At 42.5% G+C, this 24,253-nt stretch overlaps 1 protein-coding gene across 6 annotated transcripts in view; it reads right to left on the bottom strand.

Moving 5' to 3' along the window:
* FAT3 (FAT atypical cadherin 3) overlaps positions 1 to 24,253 on the bottom strand; it is a 558,201-nt gene that overhangs the window by 56,738 nt on the left and 477,210 nt on the right. For all 6 annotated transcript variants that reach the window (XM_074956538.1, XM_074956570.1, XM_074956563.1 and 3 more), the window contains 6 exons: positions 14,136 to 14,525; positions 11,634 to 11,848; positions 9,854 to 9,991; positions 7,638 to 7,781; positions 6,197 to 6,394; positions 3,178 to 3,976 (listed from right to left, as the gene is read on the bottom strand). In XM_074956538.1, coding sequence (XP_074812639.1) covers positions 3,178 to 3,976; positions 6,197 to 6,394; positions 7,638 to 7,781; positions 9,854 to 9,991; positions 11,634 to 11,848; positions 14,136 to 14,525 — 1,884 coding nt within the window. The remainder of the gene's footprint in view (positions 1 to 3,177; positions 3,977 to 6,196; positions 6,395 to 7,637; positions 7,782 to 9,853; positions 9,992 to 11,633; positions 11,849 to 14,135; positions 14,526 to 24,253) is intronic.

Below are 24,253 nucleotides of genomic sequence, written 5' to 3'. Positions count from 1 at the left end.
AAAATCAGACCACTTTTCTTTAATGCCTAAGCGCAGACTGGATGGGAAGATACTATCCCCCTCTCTCACTCAGCCTTCTTAGCTGTACTACCATGATGGCTTACAAAGGGCAGGATCTGTGTGTAGGCTTTATGGGAGTCAGTTGGTCTTTTGGAGGAATTTGAATGAGCAGAGAGTGGGAGTCTGGCACATTGGTATTGGGACTTGAGTTCAATGGTCAGGACTGGACGCATCGGACCCAGTCATGAGAGGTATCGAGGACCTGTTAGCGGGTGCGGTACACTCTCAACTCCTACAATGGGACCTGAGGGGGCACAGCTCCTCTAAAAATTGGGCCCTTTTTTTTATTTATTAGTGGCAGAAGATCACAGTGCATTATATTCAGTTATTTCTGCCTTCCTGCAGAATGTACCGGGTATAGCTCCAAAAGACCCAAAGCTTAGATTCCTTCTTTCCTCCCATGAATTTAGATTTTGGTACAAGACAGAATAATCTATTCCTGTCACACTGTAGAAGAAGCCATATGCACTCTAATATAGATGTGTGAGTTTTCACTTCCACACAACACTTTTGGGGACAGTGTTCCCAAGGCTCCTGAATGATTACATTGGAACCATATTCGATCCTCTTCCCTAACACACACATTTTTGTAACCCATGTTTTCAAAAACTGTCTAGTGTAGTGCAAATTATGCTCCTCATAGAAGTTCCTTAACAGGGGCTAGAAATGGGACTGTGAGCAAGACTCTATGGACAAATCAGTTCCAACAAAACTAACCAACTTTCCCCCCCGTGAATCTTTGTCCTAAAACTAAACCCAGACCAAATCTTTACTTAGTTTTTTTTTTTTTAAAGGATAATGTAACATGAAGTATCATTTTTGCCTCTGAAACACCAAAATACCATGGGAATGGCTGTTTATTCCAGTACTTTTCACATGACTGGATGCAAAAATGCCAGAAATCTCAGGAGTTAGCCTGTTATTGCAAGATTTTTTAGTTATTGACTCTAAAGGTTCAGGCTGAGGCGTCTGAACTTTGGGGCGTTATCCTACCTGAAGTGAGCTGCTGAATCTTTAGAGGTTCACAAGTTACCTGCTTTAATAGTCTCTCAGCATTCTGGTGTTAGATAACTCCGTTTGCTCATAAAGGTAATCTAGGTTATGCACAGCTGGCATGCATAATTTGTGCATATTTGTGACATCTGGCAGTGGGAACTACGTTCCAAGTCTGATACATATTTCAAGAATGTGTGAATTAGCTCAAACTCAGGCTTCCTGGGTTATAACTGAATCTGATCAGTGAAAACATATGCAATATTTTAATAGGTTTGTCATTCTTCAATCTATCAATATTTATTTGGCTAGATCATTAAACTACTCTAGAAACAAATACAGTAGAACATTGATTCTGCTGAATGTGTCTTGCCAAAGCTATCATGTTAAAGGAACCATGAGGAAATCTATCCTAGTATTTTGTGTACTATTTTTCCACTTGCTATATTTATATGCACATAAATATGCAGATACACATTCATTATGGTTTATCATACAGAATACACACATACACACTTCTGAGGAAAGACTGATTAAAAGAACTATCTATGATTTGCTTTAACAAAAACTAAAGAGAGTGAGGCAGGTTAATTTTCTACAAGTATCTGAAGGGAGCAAATGCCACTGACCAAGGTTAACTGCTTTGGGTGGTAAACAAAGGGTATAATTAGCAACAATGGAATGAAAATAAGAATGGGAACATGTAACTGAATATCAGGAGAAAATTGCTGTCAGTGAGATCTATCAGTCTCCCAAGATAGGTATGGATTCCCCATTGATTGGTACATTTAAAACTAGACTGGACAAAGATACAGTTTCAAGACAGTACAGAATATACTGGACGTAATAGTCCTGCCCTGGCCTAGGGGCTTGGCTAGATGATACGATAGCACTGTCTATTCTATGAAAGTCTCTATTGCACAGCTTTTGTATAGCTGCTAATAGCAGGGACTGTAACATACATCTAAAGCTGTTTGAAACACTTAACACTATCATTTAACAATTAGCCCTTAAATGTGCATAAAAGATCTCGACTCCAATATTCTAATCTTCTCACGTTCGCTGAACTATCAGGGCCCTATTATCTCCCCTCTGCAGGACTCAAGTGACTCCAGCTGAAGTTCCATGCATTGGGGCCTGACCCAATCCCCTCTGAAGTCCATGGTAAGACATTTATTGACTTCAACAGGAGCAAGAGCAAACCCTTAAGGAGGCTAGGTTGTCACACTGAAGATCTGCCATACAGTTCTGAGAGCAAAATGTGGTGCACAGTCTTTATGGGCCGAATTCTTTGCTAAACTGTCACAGCCTCATTGACTTCACAGGAGTTTTGTCCATTGACACCAGCAGAAAACGAAGTCCTGTCTCTCTGTGTATGTTTACGAGAAGGGAGGTTTACATGTATTGATTTTACAGCAGCTTCTTATTTCTCTCTTGAGCAAAGTGGAATGAGGAACAGAAAACCGCGCAAACAGAAGGAACAGGTCTATTATTATAACTGCTTGAGGTTTTTTACCTAGTACACAGAAGCAGAAGGAAGATGGGCAACCTAGTGAATATGTTGGCCGTTCCCATATGAAATCCCTTCAAAACTGCGGAACAATTTCATGAACCAGTGCCACTGCTGGGAGCCCCAGGCGCTTTAAATTGCCACCTGGGGAAGCCGGGCTGTCCCAGTACGGTGCACCAGCTCTGGCCGGTATGCCATACCGGGGCGTACCGGCTTACTTTCACCTCTGGTTAAAGGTCATTCTCACTTTCAAAACGCTGGGTGCAGTCGCTAAATACTGACTGGCCAGTTTCTGACATGACCACACTTTATGTACTATTCAGTACTGTTACAGATTGGGTGGCAAACCACAGCAGAAGGTTTGTTGATGGCTCTGATTACCATGCCTCCAGCAAAGTGGCCTTTGGTCACAGAAGGTGAAAGTTCACCATCTTCCATTTACATCAGTAAACATGAACAATTCTTAACCACCCTCAGAAATCAATTTCCACCATACATTTGCCACATGCTCTTTAAATGAATTGAACTGCCCCTTCCAATCTGCATCAGAGAAATAAAAACTATCCTAACCCATAATGTGGAAAGATTGAAGGTGAAGAGGGAGTCACACTCACCATTACATGTGCAGCGTACATTTCTGTAGAAACGGGGACACACAAAACTAATTCGCGCTGTGCTATAGGTCATCAGGGAATGGGAATCAATAGACAGGCTTTGTTCGCAGTGCTGCTCCTGACAATCCAGTCCAGAACAATTCTTCTCCAAGATAGCTGAGATGTGAATCACATTTTCTAAGTGTCTCCTTGCATTGGTAAGCTTCTGAATCAAATAAGCAGGCTTATAGAATCCACTGTTGTGCATCTGAACTGCAAACAGCATGTCAAGCTGATTGGTGCCTGCCACAGGCTGAATGCTGATAATGTGCAGGCTATCTTGTTTCTGCGAGAGCACAGCATTTCGCAAGGTGCGCCTGAACCCATGCATGTGGAGCCCCACAAAATCTTCAGGGGAAACGTTCTCAAATCGGATGGTGACCGTGTTCTGCAGCATTTCTTGTATCAGCTGTTCCATGTGGACTATAACATCGATGGGCACTTGGAACCGACCATCGCTAACTGACACGTTCAGCGTGTACTTGCCGTTATCTAGCCCTCCCAGGGCAATGATCTTGCCATCATGGCTGTTAACCTTGAACAGACTTTTCTGCTCTGACTTCAGGGTATAAGTGAGAACGTCATACATATCTTGATCTGTGGCATGAATCTTTCCAATGACACCCCCTGGAAAGTCATCTTCCATAGTGACTATAAAAATCTCCAGTGGAATGGCTGTTGGTTTGTGAATGCTTTCTTCAATAACCCGCACTTGGATGTAACTGTGGGATACCTGTTGGGGCTTCCCAGAATCTTTAGCCTAATTTAATTTGGAAAGAACAAGCACACACATAAATCACAGTAAATAGTAACAAATCCTCACTCTTCCTCCTCCTCCCTACTACTATATTTATAAAGTCTGTCATCCTGACACTCTTTTCAAAACACTTTACTAACTATATTCATAAAGGAACTTGGCCCCACATTGCAATGCTGCCACCTCTGAAGTGGAATACAAAAACACCTTAGGGAAATGAAGAAAACTGTATCTAAATGAACTGCAGGGGGAAACATATAGGCAGACTGAAATGCGACCAGAATACCACAGACAGAACTTGTACTCCGGTATTACATGGGCTCTTCAATTACCACAAATGCTCAGGTTTTTTATTTTAGTCTCAAATTCCCATTTGAATGAGGGCCCCTCCTGCGCATCTGATGGAGCTTTGGTTCAGTACTGACTCAAAGAAGAGACTGCAACCTACTTAATCATCAAGACTGCTTTCTGTAGCAGCTGGGCATGCTTCAGAAGTTTCTGATCCACCTTGACCCTGCTTAGCTTATGAGGATCTTAGAAAGTTAGGGTTGGCGTTTTTAATACTGCTTTCTGTATTGCTTTACCTAAATCACTCAAGAAACATGCTTGAAATAAAGAAAATTTATCACCCTCCAAAGATGAAATAAGATGCATGTTCTATTACTAACAATAAAATATGAGACTAGAACTGAGGTTGGACAGCTGACTCTGTGACCCAGAGCACATATGATAGCATCATTTTCACTTTTTAGAGAGAGCAATAGAGCAGGTCTGACAAAAAACTCAAGGCCTTCCTGACAGAAGGCTATGCAAACTTGGATCAATGTCCTTTTTGTGCAGTAATAAAAATGCTCCATTCAGCTCACTATTAAGATTTACTACTCACTCTGAAGGAGAATAGAACAAAAGAACATAGACCTGCCACTTGATCCGAAGATCTTTATTGGAGAATTGAATGTGGTTATAAAAATCAACAAGGAAAAAGAAAAAAATATAGAATGCTAATAAGAATTAGGAGCAGTGTGTGCTGAGCACCTCTGAAAATCACTCCTCCTCACCCTGAAAAGGGCTGGAAAGCCAAAAAGGTCATTTTGTTGACCTGTCCCTCCTCCAAATTTAATTTTAATAAAAACTACAAAGGAGGACTGGTGGTAGAGTGGAGAGAGAGAGGCTCTTCCTTCAGCTGCCCTGAACTGTCAGGTATGCTGGGGGGGTCCAAACACTCCAAATAACATTAAAAATGTTTTAATTGTAGAAGCCCTTAAATAAGAAAGGAATGCGAAGGGTCCATTAAGCCTCCAAAAGTCAACCACAATATTTTTCTATATATTTTGATACATTTTAGACTATGATGTCTATCTTTTACTCCATTTATATCACAGTCACAGGTACATAGCTAAAATTGCAACCACATTTCCATTACATATGCTATTTATAGCCTCACCAGAACTTTGCTTAGGAAAATTAGTTTGGCCTAAAAATTGGCAGTTTTATAATAAAGGCTAGGGAAAGGGTTTTTTTATTCCTATAAGGCTTGAGAATAAAATTGGTTTCAGTGCTTATGAGTTTTAGGCTTGCTGCAGAATGACACCCAACTGTCTTCCCCCTGTAAATCATGAAGAGAAGCAGACAATGTACTTTTGAGTTCGACGGCACAAAAATTACTCTGGTTATGAAGCTCCTCGGTAGTGACTTCTATTAGCAGCTCTTTTTTCATCTCCTTTCTAAACTAAACAAACCTGGAAAATTTTCATGAGTTCTTGGTCTGTTTCGGAAAATGTATTACTACATTTATGGACTTAGGAACCAGTGTGATTTCCTTCCCTATAACAAGATTTTGTTGTGTGTTTATATGTGCAGAAGGTATTTTTTTCCTGGATATTCTATTCCCCTACTTTCCTTCCTGAGCTTTATAAAAAAATAAATGAAAATCTTAAATCATACGCTTGCTACTCACAAATCCCATTCCATACAAATAAAATTGGTAAGGTGGCTGGTTACCTATTTATATTTATATGAAATTGGGTTTGTGAGCAGTGAAGGAAATGTACTGTTTTGTGCACTGTACGTTGCAATGCACTATATTGACTAACTGAATAAAATCAATTAAAAACAAAACAAACAGGCAACATAAAAACATAAAACATAAAAATAGTGACAAAAATGACATGACACTAAGAGAATTTTCTTGGTTTGTGCTGATGTGCAATAATAAGGCCATACCTGCACACAGAGCATATATTCAGTTGCTACCATGTGCTTGAAGATAACGGCAGATCTCAAAACTCCATGTGGGTCCAACATAAATTCCTCCTCTTCATTGCCAGTCAGAATGGTAAAGGTAAACGGGGGGCCATTGTGAAAAGAATCGTTGTCTGTCACTACCAGCTGCAAAATGCTTGTGCCCACTGGCTTATTCTCCTTTATGCATATACACAGTGTATAAAGAGAAATTACAATGACGTATCTCACCATATTGTTAAAATAACATTCAGAATACACAGGAAAATGGTTTTTCCACAGCAGTTCCCCATAGTTTTTACACTCCACACCATTGTGCTCCAATTACACACATGGAACACGATTCACTTGGCGGGAAGCACAGAGGTGACTGAGAGCAGAATTTGACACAGCATCTCTAGTGAGGAGTCCAGATTTTGGGCCTTTTTTTTTTTTTTTTTAAACCACACTGTATCTATTACACATGACCATTATTATTAGTACACTGAATAAAGTGAAGAAAACTTTAACCTCTTGTCGGCTCATCACCTAGCTTAGGGTTGGGCAGCCATTGGTATATTTGGCGGGACCAACATGCATTTACCAGGGTGATGCAGTGCTTTGCCAGTCAGAACATTTAACTGTCCCCAGTACTATGAAGGTAATCATATCACAAAGCTGTTTCATAAAATTTTTCATGCCTGCATCCCATTGTGATGCAATGTTCATGGTTTTCCCACAGGATACACTGAAACAGATAACATGGGGTTGCCAGAGATTTAGATTCTCTCCCAACTCCACCCCCAAAAACCTACCCCAAAGAGAGCTCTGACCCTGTAAAGGGAGAAGTGCTAGAGACTCCATGAAGTCCCTAGGGACTTTGCAATTGCTCTTGATCTTATGGGGAAGGCACTGAGATACCACAGTGATTGGGGGGCAGTATAAAACTCTAAGATAGATAGATCCATCTTCACAGTACCAGACATGGAATATACTAGTCAAGAGTGCAGAAACTCTTCAGGAGAGGATGGGAAATGGAAATTCCAGAACTTCTTTCATTTTCTTCTCTCCTCTGATCAAGGAGGGCTTGAACCCTCTGTTTACAATTTGAGCTAATTCTTTATCTAGCTGTGGGACAGGCAGGAAAGACAAGAGAGCCCGACATGGCAACTGGAATGGCTACAATTGCGGAAGAAGAATAAAAAACATTTCTTAGACAAGGGGAAAGCTTCTTGAGTAGCTGGGATAAGTGGTAAAATCTGTGGCAGATTCTGAGGAATCTCGTAAACAGAGTCCTGTCAAAGAGTTCAGTAAAACATGCCTATCCTTTGCTTGCAATGAGACAATTTGATATACCTTGGGCTGATCAAAAGTAACTTAATGGTAACCAAATGCTTTCATGTTTAAAGGTCAGATCAGTTTTTGATGTGCAGAATACACTTACTTGAATTACAGCTGTATAGTTGGCTGGTGTAAATACAGGGCTATTATCGTTCACATCAGAAATGTCTATGTTGACCGTTACAGATGATGACATAGGAGGGATGCCACTGTCTCTTGCCTGAATAACTAGTGAATATCCAGACACCTGCGAAAAGGTGAAAACATTAAATCAATGCGAAAGGGGTCCTAAATTTCAGCAATCATTCCTTCCATCCTGTGTGCCACGTACCACATTGTGTGGAAAGCTGTCTCACCTCATTACTTGTCCTGCCCTTTGTATAACATTTCCCTGTTTAGTGCTTCACTGTGTCCCAAACTCTGTTTTATAAGGCTATCAATAATCTGAATGGCGCCACCATATTAAAATAACTGCACCAGACGATGCATACTATAGATAATGGTACACTTCAAAAACAAACTGCATGGTGCCTTGCGTATAATATGCAAAATCAGCCATTACAACTTTAACTTACAAGCAAACACAGAGAATACTTTGAGTTGGGTGTCTATTGCAACATTTTGGTCAGATTCCAGTCAAACCGGGATTTTAGGAATGGGTTCCAAGACTCTTTTGTACATGATTTCTGAGAGCATGTCTCATTATCTATCTAACATGAAACATTTCTAACATGGCATTTGCAAAGTACTAAGGTAAAGTTCATAGAGAGGTAGCCTAAATGATTTGAAAAACATTTTCAATGGCTAGTAACACCTGTGCCTCTGTACCCCCTGGCTTGGATAGGTAGTTTGCAGCTGGATATCATCTACCTGCCACTAAAAAGACAGATTTTTCTCGGTACTTATTAGAAACAGCCACACAATACATGTCATTAGGGGAGCAGTTGTCTTTATGCTTTTGGGACATGTCTTTACCTTTGACGATAGCACAAACCACAGGGTGCCTGTGGCATTAGGTTTAAAACATCACAACAGCACCTGGGGAATGGCTTTTCTTACTTCCCTCTCTCCTATGACAGGCTTTGGCTGGTTCAGAGTTGGCTGTTGTCTTGGGACTTCTTCCGACAATTTTTTTTGTTTGGTTTTGTCTTTCTGTGCCCTCTATCACTCACCTTGGATTTAAGAACTTAACCTGTCTGTATGTTTATCCCTTTGAAATGAGTACTGTTTCTCCTTCCGAAAGTTTAGCTTATACATTTTTTTTTTCTACAAGAATGAGGAAGCCCGACATTGATGTCCTAGAGTATATCCTATATTCTATGTATTTCAGAATTGGGCTTGCTGTATTGTCTCCGAAGAACATCAGAGACAATGGGCCAATTTCACTACTGATGTAAGCAGGTGCAACTCTGCTCACATCATGTAACTGCCCCTGTTTATACCTGTGGTGAATTTAGTCCTACATGCATGTTTATATAAAGCACCTGTGTGCGTGTGTACTTTGCAGCTATACTAACACAAAATTTAAATTAATGCAAATTAAAAAATTAAGGCTATACACTAAAAAATATATAGCACCTATCTAGCCTATAGACCACAGCACAGCAAAGAACAAACACATACACTGACCGCATGACGTCTGTGTCCTTAGCACCCCTAGTGCTACCTGCAGAGATTTCCCTATGTGTTGTAAGATTACTGAAGTCATGTAACTTTCTCCTGTGCTCACACTAACACTAGGCAAACCATCTTTGTTTGTCAAATGCTGTTATTTGAGAGGTGGGTGAAACGGTGATAAGTTGTCTTGGGTGAATGTTGTACTGGGGTAAACAAAGCAATGGGGTCTCTCAAATATAGCACCCTATCACTACCTCTATAGCTTGGCCACTTCACAACATAACCTTGCTAATAATATTTTACACACGTTGCCAATTCAAAGTTGAGGTCTTGGCTCTGTGCCTGGTGTTACTGTCTAGAATGTGTTACAATCACCATTGTGTATGTGTATGATAGAAACAGGGTGGCAGCTCATTAACACTACAGCTTTCTGCATTGTCACGGGTTTGTCTTCTTTAATCGTATCTGATACCAGTAGAGAGGGGAGCATTTGAAGCTCAGTTTGCTTGTAGATAGGACTGGGGTGAAAGGAGTGAATTGGGCAATAATAGAAATAGAGGATAGAATATTTTGTAGTGCCAACTGCAGACTATATAAACGACAAGCCTGCAGTCATGCAGAAAGCCAGCAGCACAGCTGAAGTCAATATACATATGCAATTTCTAGTAAGTTTAGAAGAAAGTCCAGCACATGTTATCTTACCCTTTCTCTGTCCAATTTCTTTTTAACCTTTATAAGTCCCAAAACAGGATCAACTGAAAATTCATTGTCCCGATCACCATTCACTATGGAAAAATGAATCTGGCCATTGGTAGGACTATCCTGGTCTTCTGCTATCAACTTTTTGAGAGAAGAATAAAATTAGCTATACAGATTAAGAAATATTTCTATGGTACAATAAGAAATCAAAACCCCAAAGGAATAACTTTACATTCCGTCAGGTTAGTAGATATAACTTACTAGACAGTGCATGTTTGTCTAAAAGTTCTCTCATCACAAATTTGGAATGGGAAGATTATTTGCAAGGGGCAAGCCAGTGTGCGTGTTATACAAGTCATATGAAACAAGTACCAACGAGCTCTTCATATCGCTGCATACAATCATACATTTTGTTTAGGCCACATAGAATCATAGGGTTAAAACGGACTGCAAGGATCATTTCGTCTAACTCCCTGCCAACACAGAATCATAGAAAATCATAGACTCATAGAACTGGAAGAGACCTCGAGAGGTCATCTAGTCCAGTCCCCTGCACTCAAGGCAGGACTAAGTATTGTCTAGACCATCCCTGACAGGTGTTTGTCCAACCTGCTCTTAAAAATCCCCAATGATGGAGATTCCACAACCTCCTTAGGCAATTTATTCCAGTGCTTGTGATCCACTATGACCCCCAGATCCCTTTCCACAGTACTCCTTCCTAGGCAGTCATTTCTCATTTTGTACGTGTGCAACTGTTTGTTCCTTCCTAAATGGAGTACTTTGCATTTGTCCTTATTGAATTTCATCCTGTTTACTTCAGACCATTTCTCCAGTTTGTCCAGATCATTTTGAATTTTAATCCTATCCTCCAAAGCACTTGCAACCCCTCCCAGCTTGGTATCATCTGCAAACTTTATAAGTATACTCTGTATGCCATTATCCAAATCACTGATGAAGATATTGAACAGAACCAGACCCAGAACCAATCCCTGCGGGACCCCACTCGTTATGCCCTTCCAGCATGACTGTGAACCACTGATAACTATATGCAGGATTTGTTATGTCTAAACCCTCCAAGACAGATGGCTATCCACATTTTAGAGAGAAGTTATTTTAGAAAATTTATTGACGCTCTAGAGTGGGATTTTCAAAGGCGTTAGGTGACTTTTAATGGCAGCTGGATGCCTAACTCCCTTAGGAGCCTTTGAAACTCTCAGCCTTAAAATCTTTTAATGCTTCTAGTTTTCACAACCTTTCCCTACTAAAGCCAGATGTCTCAGATACAGTAGAAGGTGTTGTGATTTGAGGTATGCTATGTTGTATTCCAGCAGGGCTAGATTCAAACACTTTTTATTTCACTGGAAAGCCATAAATGTTGCCTCTCCAATGAGAAACATTATGTGTTTCTACCTCTGATGAGCCATGAGACATCAGACATCACCTGTCATGGGTCCAGGGCAAAATTATGCCTAGGGTGGAGTGCAAAATTGAGAGGAAAAAAGAAAACATTTTATCTCACGGGTTCTTTTTTTGGAGGGGGGCGGAGGGGGGAAATGGCAGTTGCTTTGAAAGTTGATTGGCGGTTTGGAACATTAAAAGTAATTCTAGAAGAGACAGAATACTGCACAGATGGCAGATGAGGTGGTCAAAAGGTACAGTTGCTATTATAGTTTATCATCTGCACAGCCACAGAATGACTGTTTATTATATGCTTATGCAAACAGTTATTTATCGCAACACCTTGTATTGACTTTCTGTCTGAAATCATATACATTATACTCACCATAATAACGGAATCACCAACTGAAGCATCCTCACTGATAACTGCACTGTAGGCCTCTTGATTAAATTTTGGTGCATTGTCATTAACATCCGTTACATTTATGTTCACTGTAGTAACAGCACTTAGGGCTGGCGTACCTCCATCTTTTGCTTCCACTCTTAGGTAAAAGTCTTTACATATTTCATAGTCCAGAGCTTCAATTACAGAAATGGATCCTTTGAAAGAAGAGAGGGAATGTTAACAGATCTAAAGAAGCAAACTCTGTGAGCAGTAATATTATCAGCGTTAGTGATAGCCAAAAAATTATAGAATAGAATACATTATTTAGCACCATTGCAAAATACCACATGATGCCACTGAAACGATAATGCCAGCAAATCCAAGGAAAACGTACAATTAGACATCCACATTTCCTCTTGTATAAATTAAAGAAAGATATAATAACTTGAGCTTATATATCACTTCTCAGGACAGGAACTTCAAGTGGTTCAGAATGATTAATGGCACCACTAGAGGTAGCTTTTATTACACCAGTGCCATAGATGGGTAAACAGAGAAAGCACAGTTTAATGACTTGCCCCGGCTCACAGAGAGTCAGTGGCAGAACGGGAAATGGAATCCAGACATCTTGATTCACAGCTCAATGTTCTGAACCCAATAAACATTCTGGCCAAAATTTTCAAACCTACATGGCTAACGACACCTATATCTATCTTCAGCAGCCTAAATACAGGAGGTCTGATTTTTCCATAGCATTAAGTACCCACAACTCCACCTGAAGTGGGAGCTGTTGGGTAATCATCAGCTTTGAAAATCAGGTTATTTTTGTTTAGGGCCTAAATATGGACTTAGAAGCCTAACTTCAGGCAACCAGGTTTAACAATGTTGACCTCTATCTCACAACACTGCAGGAGCAGAATTTCTCTTGCTCCAATGATTTGAATACAGTTTCATCTTATTAACTTCATGTACCAATGCTACCTTTAGAAGATAATCACTTTACATACAAGTCATTAGCCAGAAGTTTTTTTGCACTGAGTAAAATGCATTGAGGGAAGTACCATTGGGCACTAAGGGGAAGGGCTGAGTAGCAACCCCAGCCAGACGAGCATTACTGCCCCTTTGGCATGACTTGCTGAGAGCAGGAGCACTGAAGAGGACCTCTGGAGAAGCCTGCACTTGCTAGCAGGAAATTCCCATTGATAAATGGCATGACTGAGGGGGATTATTTTTCAAGCCCTGATCAGGCATGTTACATCAGTATATGGCTGTCTGGAATCTCAGCTCCTGCATCTAAACTGACAATAATGAAGCTGTCACACATTAATGAATAATAAATGCTATTTTCTTCTTGTGCGATTAAACTTCACCTCTGTCTTTTATTGATTTATCTCCTTGGCTTCATTGTCAAATGCAAATTTAACAATATTTAAGTATCTCTTTCCATGGTGCTTATGTATAAATTCACCTACTCCTTGCTGAAATAAACTGAAGTTAAAGCACACTTCCATTAGTTATTTTAAAAAGCCCCTTAACGTAAGTGAAGAGTTTCCATAGAGAGAAGGGGAATTTTTTTACCCAGTATAGTGTATGTGAGATAACGTGTTATGCTGGGTATTTCTAGGCTAAGAGCTACATTTATAGCTGCCCATAAACAACTGTTACTTTCAGCTTTCACATTACAGATCAATCAGGTAAGAACCTCAGGTGGCAAGTCCATATGGCTCTTCCTGAATATTGTGGGATGAGGGAATCCTGACTGAGAGAGGTACAGAAAGAGATGACAGCTCACTGCTGTTACTTAACGGGGATAATGAATAGATCCCAATCAGGAAACTGAAACAGCAGTAACCTTTTGGAATACCCCGTGTTTCTGGGTATTTCTTTAAAGAAGCCAAGCAGTCTGTTTTTTTAAAAACTCATTATACATAATAAAAGCATAAAGGGTTTAAGCCTACTTTCACAATCCTGTAGATCACAAGCAACCTCACTGAAATCAGTGCAGTTCTACAGGGTTATAAACGTAAGGCCAGAGACAAGCCCTTAGTGCTCTGTCCATTGATCAATCTTCTCCCAATCTGCTGAGCACCAGCAGCGAGTCACATTTGGGTAGCACAGCCAGTTAGTTCTTAAGGGAAGGATCAGAGAGCCTTTGCTCACACTGGTGAGCACTTGAGTTGCTCCACTGGGCGTAAGTGCTCATGAGTGTGAGTAAGGGCTGCATAGTTGGGCCCCAAGGACTAGTTTCTGCTATCCATAGTGAGAGCCTATAACATCCCAGGCCACTGATTCATGGAGTAAGGTACTATCCACTTGAGTACCTGTGACTGTGACTGCATCTGGCCCTAAATCACACCACTCCTTTTCATGTGGAACTTGTCTAAAACTAATTCCACAATGAAAGGATCTACAGAGCTGTCTTTGGAACTCATTGAGTTCTACAGGTTTCCCCAAAGCACTATTAATTAGAGAGACGCTTTTTGTGGGTGTTGTATTACAAACCCGTCTTTGAGTTGATCCTGAATTTCCCTTTCTCATTTCCAGACCTGATGAGGTAGGTAATCTCTGCATTGGTACCAATGTCTTTGCTTGTTGCGAAAACAGCCAGTACTTTGGTGCCAGGTGAAGTATCTTCAGGCACTGTAACAAGGTAGTCTCTTCTCTCAAACACAGGAGGGTTGTCATTAACATCCAGCACTGTAATGGTAACTATGGCAAATGAAGACAGGGACAACACAATGCTCTGGTCTGATGCTTTTACGCTGATGTTATAGGAAGGCTGCAGCTCTCTATCAAGTGGATGCTCCAAAATAATGATCCCTGATGACCTATCCACAGAGAAGTAACCATCTGCGGAGTCCGCTAAGGAATAGACCACCTTTCTGTTCACACCTGAAAGAGAAGCAAAAATGAATTTTAAAAAATGCTTGAAAGTAAAACAGTTGCAATTTTGGTGTTCATTTCTCTAGCACGCCATGGGATGTGGTGGTGGTGGTGGGGGGGGGAGTTGAGTGGCCTTTCTTATACCAAAAATCCCCGGTGAGCAATCTGTGCAATCCTTTACACCTGACCATAGGGTGTTGATTGAAAAAGCACGGTAACCCTTTCGCAAAACCAACCAGCAATGCAGTCCAGAAGCAAGGCCCAGAACTGAGAACCAGTGACTACCGAGATCTAACCCATTCTCTGGTGCTGACTCTGTGGCCGTGAACAAGTAAACAACATTTCCATCTCATTTTCTCCAGTTGTATTATGGCAATATTAATACTCACTGACTTCACTGGGGTTTGAGGGATTAATTAGCTACTATTTGTAGCGAACCTTGAAATGTAAAGTGATGAGGAAAAAAAAGATTTGTTACAGAGCTGTGATAAATGCTTAGGGTCCAGACCTTACTACGGTCACTCCAACGTGAGTTTTGCTTGAGTAAGGATGGGCTCTTATGCTGGGCATAGAAGAATTCCCACGAATGACAACAGCAGCAGTTGTATATCTATTTCCCCTTCTATCCCATGTTGTTATTACAATATTCCAGTAGTGACTACTTAAATCAAGACTAGGGCCTCTGCTTTTGTGCTATATAGATTGTACAGACCCTGAGAGACACAGTTGCTGCCCTGAAGAGTTCATAATTTAAATAGATAAGAAACAGACAGAATATGCGGAAAATGCATTGCCTCAGAGAACATCTTGGAGAAATAGTAATGTACATATGGAAAAACAAATACAGCAGAACCCCTTTATCTTATCTAATTGGGAACAGGGCCGATGAGATAATCAAAAATTTGGGTAATGTAGAGAATGGGGAAGAGTGAGGCTGCATCGCCATCTAGTGGCCACAGGAGAGACCGCCAGCTCCTGGACCGGTGTGTGGCGGTTGTTCGGTTAATACAAAGAGCTGGATCACGGCGGTTCAGATAAATGGGGTTCTAGGGTATACCTCAGGTGGCAAACTGCATTCTTTCACTACCAACTTTGCCTTCATTCCATTGCACACACAGTATGAAAGTTAAAAATGTGTGTTGAGGAACAAAACATTGTCTCTATAGGTTGAAATTTGTCAGATGGGATAGTTACATCACCCAGTCCCAGCAATAATATGGACATTTTAGAAAGGAAAGTCTTTTTTCGGGTTGAGAACAGTAATGGAATTGGGCAATGAAGTCTTTTATTTTTCAAATCCCCGTTATAGTACCAGAAAGCCTAGGCTTACTTACCTTATAGTAACTGGAGTTCTTTGAGATGTGTGGTCCTTATGGGTATTCACTGTGTGTGCACATGTGCTCTTTGCACCTGGGACCACAACTTCTTCAGTAGCCTGGTCCACGCCTGCACCCTGCACCTCCTTGTGCTCCCAGCTGAGGGCATAAGAGTGACGCAGACTGATTGCCTCTCCAGCTCCAACTCTACCACGAATCAGAAGATGACACAAGCAGAGGGAAAGTAGGGCAGGCCATGATTATCCATAGGGCCTATGCATCTGGAAGAAATCCAGTTATTATAAGTTAAGTAACTTCATTTCTTCTTCAGGTGTGGGTCCCTATGGGTATTCACTGTGGGTGGGTCCCAAGCAGTGTTCGTTGCGGAGGAGGCTATGCTGTGCCACAGAGTGGAAGATCACCAAGCCAAATGATGCATCCATAGCAGAAGCTTGGACCAGTGAATAATGCCTGGTAAAAGTCTGTATGGAAGCCCAAGCAGCTGCTCTGCATATCTCCGAGAGGGGGATTCCCCTATTGATGCCACTTGGACTCTTGCAGAATGGCCCCTGAGGGGCTTTCATAACATCATGGGAAAGAATGGTGGAGAAAATCTACCTAGAGAGCCTTTGAGAGGAAACAGCTTTCTCCTTCATTCTTTCAGTAATAACAACAAAGAATTTAGGGGTGCTATTCTGTGCAGGTAGAAGGATAAAGCCCTGCACACATCCAGGGAATGGAGTATTGTCTTCTCCATGCTTTGGTGAGGCTTAGGGGACAACATTGGAAGGTGAACAGTCTGGTTAAGATGGAACTCAGAAGGCACTTTAGAGGTGAACATAGGATGTAGTTGCAACAAACCCCTCTCCTTGTGGAAAACTGTTCAAGGCAGATCTACCTTAAGGGCTCCAAGATTTCCAACCCTTCTAGCAGAGTTAATCATTGTTAAGAAGGCCACTTATATAGGTGCAGGAGGGAATGGGAGGCTAAAGATTCAAACAGTGTTCTCCTGTGAGCAGAAAGATCAGGCTGGATGTCTTCAGATCAAGCTGGATGTCTTGAGTGATAGAAGATACTCCAGCATGAGGGGGATTCCTGGTGTCCCAGCAGGTAACCGGTGGTGCTGGCACTAAAGGGAGAATTGTTTCCATGTAGCGGCGTAACATATCTGCATAAAAGGTCTCAAGCTGTAACTGAGGAACTATGTTGGCTGTCCATCCAAAACTCGTGCTGCCAGATGTAGGGATGCTGGGCTGGGCTGGTTCATCCTAGCCATGTTCTGGGACAGCAGGCCCAGGAATGGTTGTAGGTAGATGGATGGTGTGAGGCTAGCTATAGTGTGGTAGTGAACGAAATTTGCCTCAGCCACTAAGGTGCTATCAGGATCTCTGTTGTTCCATCAAGTTTGATCTTCTTGAGTATGCAAGGAAGCAGAGGGATGGGAAGGAAAGTGTACATCAGTGGTTCTGACCACTTGCCCAGGAAGGCATCCCCTCTGGAACTGAGGTCTTGAGGGATCCCAAGACAGGACACCCTGCCAGACTGTTGGAAGATGGGCGGAGTTCCCACTGGTGGTCTTTGTGTAAATGCCTGCTGAAACTGTCTGCCAGGAAATTCATCACCCTGGGATGTGTTGGGTAATTCTCATAGACTATCAGAGTTGGAAGGGACCTCAGGAGATCATCTAGTCCAACCCCCAGCTCAAAGCAGGCACACTCCCCAATTTTTTTTTTTTGTCCCAGATCCCTAAATGGCCCCCTCAAGGATTGAACTCACAACCCTGGGTTTAGCAGGCCAATGCTCAAACCACTGAGCTATCCCTCCCCCTGTGGCTGATGCCCCAGTTTCAGAGCTGGACTGTCTCTCTGCAGAGTCCAAACGATCTTGCTCCTCCCTGCTTGTTTATATAGTACAAGATGGTCATGTTGTCTGCTCTGACCTGGACGTGTGTGGACCAAACAATGGGTATAAATGACTTGCTCGTCTTGTGAACTGCCCGAAGCTCTAACACATTGATATGTAGTGTGGATTCCTGTGGGGACCAGGAGTCGTGGATTTTCTGGTTGTCAAGATGCACTCCCATCCCAGTAGGGAGGCGTCCATTGTGAGCGACTTTGTAGGGAGTGTGGGAACAAATGAGACTCCCACTCATACTGTGTCTCTGCTCTGCCATCAGGTGAGCGATGTCAACATCTCCTGAGCAAGAGAGACCTTCTTGTCCAAGGAATCCCTGTTTGGGGCATAGACTGTAACCATATTTGAAGGGATCATAGGTGCAGACATAGAAATGGTGAGACATAGGTGTACTCCACCATGTGACCTAACAAAGACCAAGCAGGACTGGACTGGAGTCTGAGGTCTGAGATGAAGCTGGTTGATCAGATCCCTAGTGGCGAGGAGCTGGTCTTGAGGCAGAGTAGGGCCTTGATGTGACTGAGTTTAGGCCCATCCCAGTGAAATCTATGGTTTGTGTGAGTGTCAATGTGTCTAAATTGACTTAGAGTCTGAGGGAATGAAAGAGTTGGAGTGAGGTGGTGACTATTGCTTGTACCTCCTGGCATGATTGACCTGTGAGCAGCCAATTGTCCAGGTAGGGAAATATTGATCTTCCCTGTCTGTGAAAGTATGTGGCCACGATTGCAAGTACTTGGGGCTGTGAGGAGGCCAAAGGGGAGCATCTTGTACAGAAAGTGCTCTTGGCCCACTGTAAAGCCCAGGAACCTTCTGAGAACAGGATGAATGTCCAAATGAAAGTATGCATCTTTTAAACGTAGGGCTGTAAATCAATCACCTGATTTGAGGAAAGGCATTATAGAGGTCAGAGTCGTCATTCTGAACTTTGAGTGTCAGATGAAGACATTCAACTGTCTGAGGTCCAGAATGGATCTCCAGCTCCCCTTTTTTTGAAGGGGGGGCGGGGGGTAAAAGAAGTACCTTGAGTAAAAGCCCTTACCTACATGAGGAGATGGTTTGGGCTCTATTGCCAGCAGCTAGAGAAGAGAGTCTGCTTCTTGTTAAGAATCCTCTGGTGAGAGGGGCCCCTGAAAAAGGGATGCGGGGAAGAAGCAACTTCCAGCATGCAGCCTTTTGACAGAAATGGCCAGTACCCATTTGTCTATCGTGATAATGTGCCACACTGGGAGAAAATGACACAGGTGGCCACTGAAGGTGTAGCAGGGGGTGTGGAATCTAGTTGTTGACAGTCAGGCATTGCATCAAAATGACTTTGGCTGAGACTGCAGAGTGGAGGATGATGGTGCAGACTGTCTATCCTGCTGGGTCCTTTGCCATTTCTTGGGAGGTTCATATGTCTGCTGTTGAAAGAAGGATGGAGACAGTAGTCAATGTTGAGGTGGAGGAGGCCAGGAATATTTTCTATGGGTTGCCGGAGTATATATCGCCAGAGAGTGGAGGATAACTTGAGAATTTTTGAGGGTACGTAGTGACTCGTCCGTTTCGTCATTAGAGGTTGCTACCTTCTAGGGGAAGTCCTCCACAGTAGTTGGACCTCTTTAGGGAACTCTGAGGTCTGTAGGCACAAAGCCCTTCTCAAGACTACCGAGGTAGCCAAGGAGCGTGACACTGTGTTTGCTACATCAGGGGATTTCTGGAGAGAAGATATTGAGACTAACTTTCCTTCATCCAGGATGGCCTGTGGAAACTTGATGTAATTCTGACAGCTTGTTGTAATTCAAGAAGTTGTATTTGGACATCAAAGCTTGGTGATTCGCCTGCAGGTCTGGACGAGTGGAAGGGGAGCAGAAGGTCCATAATCTGAATGGGGCCTCATGAGAATTGCATAAGATGTCTCTGGAGCCTGAATTCACGAGTCTGCCTGGTATGACGAGGGAAAGTGTGGCAAATACTGGACTTGGAAGGGATGTGAGCTTCCCAGAGGCAATACAGGCAGGTCTTATGCAGGTCATCAGGAAAACCAGGGGCAGGCACGGCAAGGCTTCAAGCCTGGAATTTTGGGCATAAAGGTGCCTGAAATAGTGGTGGAATTGGTGGGGGAAACCCCCCCAACTTCCAGCTCACTATCACTACAAGCCAAACTAACTAACTATTGAAACTAAAAGTCCTATCTACAATATTTACAAATTTGATTAAGTAAATCACCCAAGAGCAGAAATTGCCACAGAAATGGAGGTTCCATCCCAGACCATGAGTGGTAGAAAAGGAATTTCAGGTTTCAGAGTAACAGCCGTGTTAGTCTGTATTCGCAAAAAGAAAAGGCGTACTTGTAGCACCTTAGAGACTAACCAATTTATTTGAGCATAAGCTTTTGTGAGCTACAGCTCACTTCATCGGATGCATACTGTGGAAAGTATAGAAGATCTTTTTATACACACAAAGCATGAAAAAATGGATGTTTACCACTACAAAAGGTTCTCTCTCCCCCCACCCCACTCTCCTGCTGGTAATAGCTTATCTAAAGTGATCACTCTCCTTACAATGTGTATGATAATTAAGTTGGGCCATTTCCAGCACAAATCCAGGGTTTAACAAGAACCCTGAGGAGGGGGGTGGGGAGGTAGGAAAAAACAAGGGGAAATAGGTTACCTTGCATAATGACTTAGCCACTCCCAGTCTCTATTCAAGTCTAAGTTAATTGTATCCAATTTGCAAATGAATTCCAATTCAACAGTCTCTCGCTGGAGTCTGGTTTTGAAGTTCTTTTGTTGTAATATCGCAACTTTCATGTCTGTAATCGCGTGACCAGAGAGATTGAAGTGTTCTCCGACTGGTTTATGAATGTTATAATTCTTGACATCTGATTTGTGTCCATTTATTCTTTTACGTAGAGACTGTCCAGTTTGACCAATGTACATGGCAGAGGGGAGAGGCAGTCAGTCTGCATCATCTTTTGCTCTCAGTTGGGCTTACAACGGGGGACAGGATGCAGGTGTGGACGAGCAGACACTGCTATTAAAGAATTTCTGGTCCTGGGCACACTTGTGCACACACAATGATATCCTTAGGGAATAGCACTCAAAGATTGCATAGGTGCGTACGCTAAAGTTGTCTGCAGTAATGAGGCCTGAAGGGAAGGTACCATACGGTTGCTTGCTCTTCCTACACTTCAGTGAGATAGCTATTTCAAATCTTTGTAAAAGTGAATGCTGAAACAACCCCACACAAGTTTCCTGGTTGCTGGTTTATTTTATACCCAGGTCCTGGGAACTGCAATCAGAGATTATTATTAAAACACAAAGATCCACTAAGTTGTAGATTCCCCATTCTTAGCATCTATCAGCTGAGTATTTGCTGCCCTTATTGTCTGAGAACTTTACAAGCCTGACATTAATTGAACACACAAGAGCTACCAATCCCTTCTAGGCGTATTTTTTTAATGTAAAATTTGTGACAGTATTATTCTGCTTTACAGCAGTAGAAAAGCATTGTAAAAATGACTGATCAAAAGCCATACAAATCACATTTGTTTTCTGCTTGACATAGTACAAATAAAGTATTCACACCAGGGGGAGCTGAGGGACTCTCTTTTCTCCAACCGTGCTTACATAAAAGCAACACCAAGCACCAAGAAAAGACGCTATTTAAATTACATTAGGATTAGCTGGCTCTCCAGAGAATAATGCAGTCCTTGACACACCTATCTTGAGTTTTAAACATTCAAATGTAATTAAAAATAGACATATAATTGCCAGTATTCTAATTCATTGTTATTGGCGTTACGCTAGCACCTAGATGCACTGCCTGAGATCACAGCCCTGTTATGCAAGACAGTAGAAAAACAGTCCTTGCCCCATCTAAACAGGCAAATGGTGGAAGAAAGGAAGTATCTGCATTTTACAAATGGGGAATTGAGGTCAGCACAGAAAGACAGAGAATCACCTGCTCAAGGTCACACAGGATGCCTTTGCTGAACCTGGAACTGAAACCAGATCCCCTAAGACCGAGTCCAGTGCCTTATGCACAACATACATGGCTTAGACTGTAAGCTCCCTGGGGCAGGGACGGTCTTTTCGTTCTGTGTATGTACAGCACCTACCACAACAGGGTCCTGGTCTTAGGCACTATGGTAATACAAATAAATAAATACATATACAACAACAACGATTAGATGAACACAAAAAAACAATTCCCTGTACAGTAGGGTGCTAACACCCTGTGACCACGTGGGAACCACATTTTTAAGAGGACAGAAATAAGGAGGACATTGAGAGCACAGGGAAAATGAGCTCGTACTTATGAAAAAAGCCTAGAAAGAGAGATGAGTCTTAGGGGTTTTCTAAATGTGGCCAACCGTAGGCAAACCCCTGGGAGTAGTGGATTACAGAGGCAATGGCCTCTGTAGTTCCACCTCACTAAGTGGTCCAGATAAGAACAGGTTCTGTGATGGGTGAGAGACAGAAAGGTGGCCCCTAGAGTAGCTGGGCCAGAAGGCATTTAGAGATTTGCTGATTGTAACCAATACCTTGAATGTCACCAGGCAATTTGCAGGCAGCTATCTCAGAATATGAAGCACAGGTAGAATACACCCTCATCCTTCCATCCTACTCAGGAGATGGACAGCCTGGTTCTGCAGCACTTGCTGAAATTTCTGAGTGGCCTTTGTGACTTGCTCCAGCCTAGAAGCATTGTGCAAAGGCATGGAGGAGCAAGGCAAGGTCTCCAAGGAGTATATGCTGCAATCTTTTAGCAAGCTGAAGATGGAAAAGGGCATTTGTGGCCACTGTTGCTATGTGGGAGTCTAGAAGCAGAGATGCACCTAATGGGACCACAACTTCTTTGACAAAGGGAAGAGACAACCTCAGTTTATGAGGTGATCATACCCTCTCCAAGGCCCTCAGGAGGCTTCCCTGTACTGAACAGCATTCTCGCCACCCTTTTTAGATTGATCTTAAGCCAAATGGTTTTCATACAGGTCACTATTTCTTCCAGTCACTGAGAGATAAAGCTTTGAGTCTATATAACTGTGCGACACATCATCTAGAATATTAAAAGTAAGCCAGGCCTTTGGAGGACTTCACCTTAAGCTACTCATCCAGCGCACCATCAAACAGTCAACAAATCTGATGATATACAAGGCAGCAGTAATAGCATCCCTTGTATATGGGTGTGAAACATGGACAGATTTACACACACACACACAACCTCAAACAACTTGAAAATTTTCACATGCACTGTCTCCATTCTGTTCAGAAGCTCCACTAGTGAGACCAAGTCTCAACTTTTAACATCCTTGAAAGAGCAAAAACAACCAGTATTGAGGTGACAGGTTTCAGAGTGGTAGCCGTGTTAGTCTGTATCAGCAAAAACAACAAGGAGTCCTTGTGGCACCTTAGAGACTAACAAATTTATTTGGGCATAAGCTTTTGTGGGCTAAAACCCATTTTATCAGATGCATGGAGTGGAACATAGAGTAGGGAGGTATAAATACACAGCATATGAGAAAATGGGAGTTGCCTTACCACGTGGGGGATAAGTGCTAACAAGCCAATTCAATTAAGGTGGAAGTGGACTATTCTGAACTCCCTAAAGAGGTCCAACTCTTCTCAACAGTTGACAAGAAGGGGTGCAAGTATTATTATTCCTATAAGAGGATTCCACAGTATTCTTTTAATAAAGGAATAAGCCAGGAAATTTTATACTTAGATTTTGTACTAGCATGGGATGGACTATTGCCCTTTGCTATGTGAACACAAGCCAAGTCTCTAGAGTGGAGACTTTGTGTAATATACAGCCTTTTTGTACATCAAATGCCATCCTTCCAGTGGTTATTCCTTCCTTCTGTACAGCACTGAAATAAAGTGGCACGTAGCTGAATGCTGCTTATGTTGTTTGTCGCTAATCGCTATATTAAGGACAGTCACAAGAAATGTGTCTCTGTAAAACACAAGGGTTACAAGTGTAACTCCCGTGATTGGATACACTCCCATCCCCCGATTGAAAGGCTAACAAACATTCATGCACTCAGGCAGCACCAATTAGGTGCGCCTGCAGAACATGTTTCACCTGGAAAAGGGGAACTTAGAAAGGTGACGCTCGCCACAGAAATGGGGCAAAGTTTGCCCTGGAGGAGAGGCTGCCAGGGACTGCCAGTAGCAAAAGGAGCCCAGCCCGGGGCTAGCCTCCCTGCCCCACCCCCCACCTTGTTTGGGGGCAGACAGACAGTGAAAGCCTGATACAGGCAAGAGGCCCCATGTAAGGCTGCTCCAAGCCAATTACCTGTGGTGGGACCTGGGGAGCACCGCCAAGAACTAGAGGTAATTGGACTCAAAGAAGGATCGTGGGAGTGAGCTGAACTCCTGCCGGGAAATCTGAGATTGCCCAGGCCTGGAGGAATAGAGGACCAAGGACCAGAGACTGAAAGAGACTATGGCCAAACCCAGGCTGAGGGTTGGCCATCTACAACTGTGGGGCAATGCGGGCGATGAAGCCCTATGCCTGATACAA

The sequence above is a fragment of the Natator depressus genome, chromosome 1 (genome assembly GCF_965152275.1).
Source record: "Natator depressus isolate rNatDep1 chromosome 1, rNatDep2.hap1, whole genome shotgun sequence".
NCBI lineage: Eukaryota > Metazoa > Chordata > Testudines > Cheloniidae > Natator > Natator depressus.
Note: the sequence above shows the minus strand (reverse complement) of the source record. Positions and strands in the feature narration are given on the sequence as shown.